Genomic DNA, 9,670 nt, shown 5'->3' with positions numbered 1-9,670 from the left:
ATTAGGCCACCTGGAGCCTAAAAGGGCTGGGAGAGAAGAGGTAGATGAGGAGCTCTCCTTAGACGCCTATCAGGTGCCTGGATAGTACACCAGAGTGTACTGGGGGAGAGGGAGGTCAGGGGCTTGGAGAAAGGAAAGGCATGTCCAAAGTTTGGTCAAACTAAGGAGAAGTGAAAGTCTGTCTTGGTTTCATCTTCTGTGAAGAACTTGAAACGATGTCAACTCCACTGTCAGTTAATGTTTGAGGGTACTTAGCCCTGGTGATCTCAAGTCTTAAATCATGTGGCCTGTAAGAATTCATCCTTAGGGTAGGAGGCCTGCCTGTGGTTTATGAAACCCTTCTCCATGATCTATTTTCAAAAAGCAAATAGAGAAATTAGTCAATTAATTAAATTAAGCCAAATCGTACAAAGCGTGTACTTTCATGTAAACATTATAATCATTACCCATGAGGCTCTTTGCTGAGTTACGAGTGTTAGACTCTATCCTAAGTGCCTCTGCAGAGAGGTGACTGCCTTGTCCTCCCACAATGGGGTTTGTGAAAAGCCTTGTGGTGATGATACTGAAAATACCTCTCATGTAGCAGGCAGTAATTTTGTGCCAGGCCCTGGGTTAAGCATTTTTCTTGTTGCCTACCATGAATGTACTGTTATTTTTCCCATTTTAATCACTGGATTTCAGTGCTCTCAAACTGGAGCAGCATTGGAATCCCCCGGATGGCTTCTGAAAACACAGACTGCTGGGTCCCATGTCCAGAGTTTGAGTCACTTTTGTATGACAACTTGCATTTTAAACAGATTTCCAGGTCATGCTGATGCCACTGGCTTGAGAACCACTGAATTAAAGCAACCTTTAATGTTATTACACAAAACTCTACAAATCTGATATTATCTTCATTTTTCAATGTCAATCTAGATACTGGAGTGCCTGAGGAGTCCGCCTTTGCCAGCAAGGTGGGAAGAAGTAATGGGTCCCTTATGGCGGGGTGTCGCCCAAGGTGGCCAGAGAAGTCTGACAGCGGCACCTGTAAGATGAAGAAAAGCTTCCTACATGTTTTTAGAAACTTAGAACTGTATTTTGCAGATCTCCTCGCGACACTGCCCGCCGCATCCTCTCCCCCCCCCCCCCCCCCCCCCCGCACACCACACCCTCGCGCCCTTCAGCTTGGCCAGAAACTACATTACCCAGAAGGCTGTGCCTGTGCGTCGTCGGCCGATCCAGGCCCAGCAGAGGGCGTTTCTCAGGGCTCGCGGGGGCGGGGAGGGACTGTTAGCGCGGGGTGTTTGTCCACAAGTAGCTGGGGGTCCCCGGAGCCGCACCTGGACTGCTTTCCCGATGGCTTTTGGGACCGAGCGGGGACGGAAGTGAAGAGGAGAGGACCCTCCTCCGCGCCTTTGTACAAACCTCGGTCGGTCGCCTCCCTCCCACGTAACGGGAGTGCCCGTCTGGGACTTGCGGCGCCCTGGGCCTTGTGCGTATTTTCCGCGGAGAAGACTGAAGCTGGAAGTGAGACCCTCGGCGCGAGGTCACAGCCCGCCCGGGACAAGCAAGGTGGGTGGTTGGCTGAGCCCGCGGGACCCACCTAGGTCACCCGCCTCTCCCGGTCCCTCTCTGTCCACAGGCACCGATGGCTGCGGCGGCGCTGATGGATCCAGCGCAGGTGAGTGGAGGGGCTTCAGTCTCTTAGTCGCTCGAACCCCCAGTCTCATGATGCAGACGACACGATATAAAAGATGGTGATGTCTTGGGACTTTTTGCCCTTATCATCTCCTTGTGTTTGAGTCAGGTGTGCCTGGAGGGGAGTCGCTCTTGGCCGAAGGTCCTGAACCTAGGCCATGGATTATATAGAGCAATTCCCATTTCTGGAATCCAGTGGGATGAGCTGAAAAAGGATTTTCCAGGCACAAGAACCAACGTATGGAAATGCTTAGGGGGTGAGATTGAGTAGGTAGTGTTCAGGGAATGCCAGGTCACCATCATTTCTGGTGCCACCAGAGAGCAGGTGGGCAGAAATCAGCTTTGGAATGGCAGGTTGAAGAGCTGGGTCACTAGAAAGAGGACCTGACCCACGTTTTTGGCTCCCTGTGGATGCAGAAAGGAAAACCAACTGTGGAGGCAGGAGGGACCAGGGAGTAGGCTACTGCGGTAGTCCAGGTGAGTAGTGCTGGTGTTTGGACCAGAGTGGATGTAGAAGCGATTGGATTCTGGATCTGTCTTTTAAGCAGGGCTGAACAGATTTTCTGATGTGGAGAGTGAGAAAGAGAAAGGGTGACCCCAAGGTTTTTGACTTTAGAAGCTGGAAGAATAAAAGTGTAAGAAGGGAATTGATTGTAGGAGGAATTTTCAGTGGATATATCAGAAGTTAGATTTTGGCCATTTTGAGTCTCTGGTCCACAGACCCCTTTGTGGAGTTGAAGAATGGGCAGCTAACACACAATTTTAGAGTTCCTGGGAGGTGTTAAGGTTAGAAACATTTAAAATATGTCAACTGATATGTGGACAAGGATTTAGCTGTGGGTCATATTTCGGAGGGTGAATCATAATCATGGTGGCAATGACATTAGGGAGACAGGGAAAGCTGAGACCAGAGAACCAAGTATGTTGCTTGGGCACCATGGTTGGGTTATTTGGCATTATACAAACAGATAAGGAAAAGCAGTGGCAGAGTACCTGTGGAGGGGGTAATGGGGGAGATAGTGTATGGGGGGAAGATTCTCTAGCAGGTGTCCACGTTTTCCAGTGGGAAGTAGGTATTAGATGGATGCTGAGGCTTAGTAGTAATGATGGTAATTACAGTGAGTCCTTAGTGGGTACTTACTCACTCATATATGTTCTCACTTATGACCCTTGATGGGACCTGGGGTTTTCAGTCAGGCGGGCAAGTGGGATCAGCTGGGGGAGTTGCTAGGCCCTGAGTGGGTGGGGTAGGATAAAGGGATAGAGAGTAACACAGAAGAGGAAGAGGACCAAAGATATCTGAGATGTGTCTGTGGTCCTGGGTGGCTTAGGTTGAAGCCAGAAGTGGGGCCAGGTTGGGAGGCCTTCAAAGCTCTGCAGTGATAGAGTTCATAGTTGTGAGGAAGGTGCAGTGTATTAGTCAGCCAAAGTCATGCTGATGCAAAATACCAGAATTCTGCTGGTTTTTATAAAGGGTGTTTATTTGGGGTAGGAGCTAACAGATATGAGGTCATAAAGCATGTTACTTCCCTCACCAAAGTCTATTTTTATGTTTTGGAGCAAGATGGTTGCTGATATCTGTGAGGGTTCAGGCTTCCTGGGTTCCTGTCTACCCAGGTCTTGCTTCTTTCCAGGCTAAGGTCCTCTCTTTTCCCCACAAGGTCGGCTGCAGACTCTCAGATGAATGTCTCTGTCTCTCTCATCAGGGTTTCTGCTGTGTCTAAGGAGCCATCTCTATTCCTCTGTGTTCTTCTCCTGGCTGAAGTCCTCTCTTCCTGGGGCTTGCTTCTCTTTCCTCTGTATGCTAACTTCCTGGGTCTCCAGCTCAAGACTCCAAAATCAAAACTCCAGTGTCAAAATCTCCATCAAAAAGCTACAACTCTGTCCTTTGTCAGCCTTTTATCTTTGAGTCCACACCCACCAAGGGGTGGGGACTCAAAACCCTACTGATGTGGTCCAATCAAAGCCCTTATCATAATTTAATCATCCCAGGTACAGACCAGTTTACAAACATAATCCAATGTCTATTTCTGGAATTCATATCTATATCAAACTATTACACTCCACCCTCTGAATTCCAAAAAGTCATTACAATATTAAAACAAACCTTAAATCAGTAACAGTGCAAGTACTAAATCACATCACAGTCGATTTAAAGGAATGCAATTTGTCTTGGGGCAAAGTCCTGCCTGGACGTAGACCTCTGAAATTATGAAACAGTTTATCTGCTTCTAATACACAGATGAACAGAAAAGGATAAACATTTCATTACAGTAAGGAGAAATTGGGAGAGAAACATGAGTAATGGGTCCTCTAGAGTTTGGTAAACCTGCAGGTCATCCTCCATTTCATTTCAAAGTCTAAGACTCATTCTTAACATGATGGTTTCTTCTCCTTGGGGCCTTATGGGAACCCACCCTTTCCACATGTTTGCCCAATGGCCATTTTCTTGGTTCCACCCTCATCAAGCATCTGGGTGTCAACTAAGCTTCAGACCTCACCCTTGAAGAGTATCAGGGTGATTGCCACACCTTACCCAATCTTTGGGTTAGAGTCTTTACCTCCCTAGTACAGTGATGTGAAGACAACATTCTCCCTAACCTTTGGCATATAGGCTCAACGCTATCAGAGCAACGAGTTGACCACCTAGCCTTTCCTAATCCGTGGGCGAGAGGCCTACCCCTCTCAGACCTCTGGGGCATCGACCTCAACCTCCCTAATCCTTGAGGAATGTGCTTCACCTCTCTGTATCTGGGGTGGCAAAACTCTCCCCAAATATCAGGTGGGAGCATCTACCCTCTCCAACTGCTAGGGCCAAACTCACTCTCTCTGTACACGTGGGTGGGGTTCCTCTCTTGGCCCAAGGTGATGTTTTAATTCCAGATCTCAATGGCACCTCTTAAAGCTGTTTTTCCTTCAGTGTCTCCTTTCCATGTCCTTTTTAGTCCAAGCTGACAGTGGTTTTGTTCATACAGCTCTTTCAAAAACTTTGTTGGTTTAGTATGCAAGAAGCACGGGTCCAAGCTTCAGACAGTAAGACTTTCCACAAGTCTTTCTGAGATAACTACATCTTCATTCCTGATTTACAAGTTCCAAATTTAGGTATGTCCTCAAATGGGGCATAATCGTTTGGGAGCTTGATTTCCAGAGGCTTGGAATTTCTGGAATCAGTTTCTTTTTTCTTTGTACCCACCAATTCAGTTCTCAGCTTACCTCTCTTGTCAAGCATTTTGCTATAAGTTGCAAGGAAAAGCCATGCTGCATTCTCCAAGTTTACTTTGGATGGTTCTTCAGCTAAATGCCCAGGCTCACTATTTTCAAATTCTGCCTTCCATAAAACTCCGGGAGTTAATCTTGCTAAGTTCCCTGCAACTTTAAAACACAGATCACTTTTCCTCTAGTTTCCAATAATAGTTTCATCATTTACTTCTAAGGCATCATGAAAAGTTTCTTTAGCATTCATATTGTTATTATCAACAGTTTCTTCAAAGTGATCTAGGCCTTTTCCATCAAGCATTTCACAATTCCTCCAAAAAATACCCCTTGCCCATTTATAAAACCATTCCAACATTTTGGTAATTGCAAAAGCACATCCTCACCCCTTGGTACCAAATTCTGTATTAGTCAGCCAAAGACGTGCTGATGCAAAATACCAGAATTCTGCTGCCTTTTATAAAGGGTATTTGGGGTAGGAACTTACAGATACGAGGCCATAAAGCATGATACTTCCCTCATCAAAGTCTATTTTTATGTGTTGGAGCAAGATGGCTGCTGACGTCTGTGAGGGTTCAGGCTTCCTGAGTTCCTGTCTTCCCAGGTCTTGCTTCTCTCCAGGCTCAGGTCCTCTGTTTTCTCCACAAGGTCAGCTGTAGACTCATGTGAATGTCTCTGTCTCTCTCACTGGGGTTTCTGCTGTGTCTAAGGAGCCATCTCTATTCCTCTCTTCCTGGGGCTTCTCTTTGCTCTGTGTGCTTACTTCCTGGGTCTCCAGCTCAAGACTCCAAATCAAACTCCAAATCAAAACTCCAACGTCAAAATCTCCGTCAAAAAGCTTGATGGGTGGGGCTCAAAGCCCTACTGATGTGGCCCAATCAAAGCCCTTATCATAATTTAATCATCCCAGGTACAGACCAGTTTACAAACATAATCCATTTCTGGAATTCATATCTATATCAAACTGCTACAGTGAGTGAGTATGAACTGTTGACCCCAGAGCCCCTATACTGTGAGATTAAAGGAGAAAACTTTGCACTTTTTATTTGTATTTGAGAGGCATGTCTTTGGTGACATTAAGGAGAGGGTCTCACAGAAGACCCAGACCTAGAGCTTAGATGGCATCTATCTGCCCACCTGCTTGTTTTTGCTGTGGCTGTCATAGTGATCAGTGAGGCATGAGGAAAGAACAATCACCAATGGAATCAGGGCCCCATATCTCCTCTGAGTTGGGGAGCTGGCAAGGAGGATGAGCAGGGGATGGTTATGGATTCCTGAGGAGAGAAACTAATCACGGAATGAACTCTGTCTCTATCATAATAGGGCTGTGTAACCTTTGAGGATGTGGCCATTTATTTCTCCCAGGAGGAATGGGGGCTCCTTGATGAGGCTCAGAGACTCTTATACTGTGATGTGATGCTGAAGAACTTTGCACTTATGGCCTCACTGGGTAAGGTCCTCATATTCACCCAGTGTCTCTGCCTTTCTTCTTTTCCCCAGTGTCAGCTCTTTCCTTCCCTCAACTGGACAATGGGCACTGCCTCTTTCCATACTTTCCTGGGATGTGTGCTGTGGGCTCTAGAGCTGAGCTGTGTGCACTTCCCCATCCTCTCCCTGAGCTGCCCTTATGCCTTGTAGGGAAGGTGAGCAGGCAATACCTGCTTCCCCAAAGCCTTGAAGGGAAGGGTCCCATAATGAGTCGCAGTCAGCCCCATGGATCTCATCTGGCTCAGCCACTCCCTGCCTGGGTGACTGTCCTGATCTATGACAACTCTGTGATTCAGGTTCTGCCCCTTTCCTTTAGCTGACATTTCCTAGCCTTACTGTGCCAGGAATTGCGACACTGACATGGTCACTATTGCTAGGACCACTGGGCTGTTTTTGCAAGACGTTCCTTGTAGGTTCTTTTTGCAGTATTTGTTTTTCTTTCTTGTGATCTGTTGTGGGATAGTTCACCTGGTCAAGTCCTAGTCACTAACCTGCCCTGTTATTCCCTTAGGACTTTTGTCTTTCAGGCCCCATATAGTTGCCCAACTGGAGATGGGGGAAGAACCCTGGGTGCATGACAAAGTAGACATGACTTCAGCCCCAGCAAAAGGAGCTTCTAGGGGGCCTGGCTCTGGTAAGTGGGAAATAGCAGAGAATGCTATGTCACGCCTGGGCTCAAGTCACACTTGCAACTTTTCTCAATGTTCGTAATTGTTTTGGAGCCAAACCCAGTGGCCAAACCTCATCTCTGCCTTTCCTTCCCCATTCATTACACTTTGCCCACTTGTCATTTCTACTCTGACTTTGGGCTTTCTCCTGCCCTTTTAGCCTATTTGCCTGACTCTCCACAGCTCCCTCTGTGGCACTCTCCAAGATTGGCCTACACTTAATATATTGTGATATGTGCACATTTCCTTTAATAGTCCTTGAACACTAGCCACTCATTGGCAGTTGGATTTTTCTTGGCCTGGACACATCCTTCTGCACAGCCCTTATAGGTTACCAGTAGCCACAGCCCTGCTGATAGGCCTTTGCAGAAAAGTGAGTTCTTTTGTCTCTCTGCCCGGTACTGCCCCCATCTGTGTGTCCTTGGCTCTGGTAAGGCTGGCTCTATTTTCTACCTTGCTGGCCACAGTGATATAGTAGACCATCTTTTTTCCTGATCCCAGGCTTCTTATCTTGCCAGTAATCCCCTGGATTCATTTCTGGGTATTTCAGATACACATTTGTGATGGACTGTTTTCTTCCACCAAAGTTAACATGAATTTCACCAGCATGTCTCTGCTTTCAGGTTTTTGGCATGGAACGGAGAGTGAGAGGTCACCTTCTGAGCATAGTGTTTCTGTAGGTGTGTTACAGAACAGGAATCCCAAGGCAGTTGTGTCCACCCAGAAGGACTACTCTTGTGACATGTGTGGACTACTCTTGAAAGACATTTTGCACCTGGCTGAACACCAGGCAATACATCCCAGGCAAAAATTATACATTTGTGGGACATATAGGAGAGGGTTTGGGTTCAAATCAAACCTTCACCAGCAACAGATTCAACAGAATGTAGAGAAGTCCATCAGAAGTGATGATGCTGGGGCCTCATTTATTAAGAGCTGCAGAAATGGTACATCAGAAAAGCCATGCACATGCAGGGAGGATAGGAGGGACTTCCTGGCCAGATCAGGCTTTCTCCAATATCAAGCCACTCACAGTGTCAGGGAACCACATAAGAACTCCAAAGGTGTGATGGGATTTCACACTGTGCAAAGACATTATAAGTGCATTGAATGTGGGAAAGCTTTCAGCAACAAACCTACACTTGTTCAGCATCAGAGAATCCACACTGGAGAAAGACCTTATGAGTGTGGTGAATGTGGGAAATTCTTTAGACAGACTTCTACCCTCATTATACACCAGAGGATTCACACTGGAGAAAGGCCTTATGAGTGCAGTGAATGTGGGAAAATCTTTAGTCACTGCTCTGGCCTCTTTCAGCACCAGAGAGTTCACACTGGAGAAAAGCCTTATGAGTGCCACGAATGTGGGAAATTTTTTAGCCACATCTCCAGTCTCATTAAGCATCGGAGAATTCACACTGGTGAAATGCCTTATGAATGCAGTGAATGTGGGAAGTTCTTTAGCCAAAACTCCAACCTCATTCAACATCAGAGGGTTCACACTGGTGAAAGACCTTATGAGTGCAGCGAATGTGGGAAATTCTTTAGCCAAAGCTCTAACCTCATTAAACATCGGAGAGTTCACACTGGTGAAAGCCCTCATGAATGCAGTGAATGTGGGAAAGCCTTCAGCTACAACTCCAACCTCATTAAACATCGGAGGGTTCATACTGGAGAAAGGCCTTATAAGTGCAATGAGTGCGAGAAATTCTTCAGCCACGTTTCCAGTCTTATTAAACATCGGAGAATTCACACTGGTGAACGGCCTTATGAGTGTAGCGAATGTGGGAAATTGTTTAGCCAAAGCTCCAGCCTCATTAACCATAGGAGAGTTCATACTGGTGAACGGCCTTATGAGTGCAGTGAATGTGGGAAAGCCTTCAGCCAAAGTTCTGACCTCATGAAACATCGGAGAGTTCACACTGGTGAACGGCCTTATGAGTGCAGTGAATGTGGGAAAGCCTTCAGCCAAAAATCTAATCTGATTCAGCACCAGAAACTTCACAAGCAAGATAAGCCTTATTAGTGCAGCAAATGTAAAATTTTTGTGCTAGTCATAATGGAAAACTGCAGATATTTTCTTAAGTCTATACAGTCAATAAAAAAGTAATTTAAACTCTGATGTGTAGTGTTTACAATTTCCTTGATGTAAATACTCCTCCCATGGCCAATTTCAAACTACAAGGTGATGTCACTGAATGTGGAGTTGTGAAGAGATACACGGTAGCACCCATTACACCATTATATTCTGTTTCTACCCTGCAAATACTGTAGATGTAAATAACCTCAAGAGCATATACGTAATAGTAAAATTCAGTGAAATAATTGGAGAATGACGAGTTTTTAAAAAAAGTTTTATTGATATTTAATTTGCGTACAAAACTACCCATTTGAACTGTACAATTTGATAAGTTTTAATAACATTTATAGCCATGAAACCAAAGGTTACCTGTACCCTTCTTAGACTCTCCCTTCCCACCCACCCACCTGTCACTATACGTTAGTTTGCATTTTCTGAAATAGTCTTGGAGTGACTTAGGCAGTTTTGGCTCAGGATCCTCCGTGAATTTGCAATCAAGCTTTCAGTTGGAACTGCAATCTGTGAAGTCTTGCCTGAAGCTGGA

General features: G+C 45.9%; 1 protein-coding gene across 2 annotated transcripts; it reads left to right on the top strand.

Annotated features, from left to right (window-relative positions):
- The first annotated feature begins 1,231 nt into the window (after positions 1-1,231).
- Positions 1,232-9,168, top strand: ZNF792 (zinc finger protein 792). Of its 2 annotated transcripts, XM_012519261.4 has the most exons (5): positions 1,246-1,525; positions 1,622-1,660; positions 6,214-6,340; positions 6,890-7,012; positions 7,670-9,168. In XM_012519261.4, the coding sequence occupies exons 2-5, from the start codon at positions 1,628-1,630 to the stop codon at positions 9,070-9,072; spliced, it is 1,686 nt and encodes a 561-aa protein (XP_012374715.3). In that variant the 5' UTR covers positions 1,246-1,525; positions 1,622-1,627; the 3' UTR covers positions 9,073-9,168. The 2 variants fall into 2 exon arrangements, with proteins under 2 accessions (XP_058135183.1, XP_012374715.3); XM_058279200.2 differs by lacking the exon at positions 1,622-1,660 and having other exon boundaries at positions 1,232-1,551.
- Positions 9,169-9,670: the final 502 nt, after the last annotated feature.

This window comes from Dasypus novemcinctus, chromosome 18, assembly GCF_030445035.2.
Source record: "Dasypus novemcinctus isolate mDasNov1 chromosome 18, mDasNov1.1.hap2, whole genome shotgun sequence".
Classification (NCBI taxonomy): domain Eukaryota; kingdom Metazoa; phylum Chordata; class Mammalia; order Cingulata; family Dasypodidae; genus Dasypus; species Dasypus novemcinctus.
This window is presented reverse-complemented; position numbering and strand designations above follow the sequence as displayed.

Coding starts and splice junctions, on each gene's coding strand:
- ZNF792 (XM_012519261.4), top strand. CDS start 1,628: ATGGCTGCGGCGGCGCTGATGGATCCAGCGCAG. Junction 6,341..6,889: donor TGCACTTATGGCCTCACTGG/GTAAGGTCCTCA, acceptor TTATTCCCTTAG/GACTTTTGTCTTTCAGGCCC. Junction 7,013..7,669: donor TTCTAGGGGGCCTGGCTCTG/GTAAGTGGGAAA, acceptor CTCTGCTTTCAG/GTTTTTGGCATGGAACGGAG.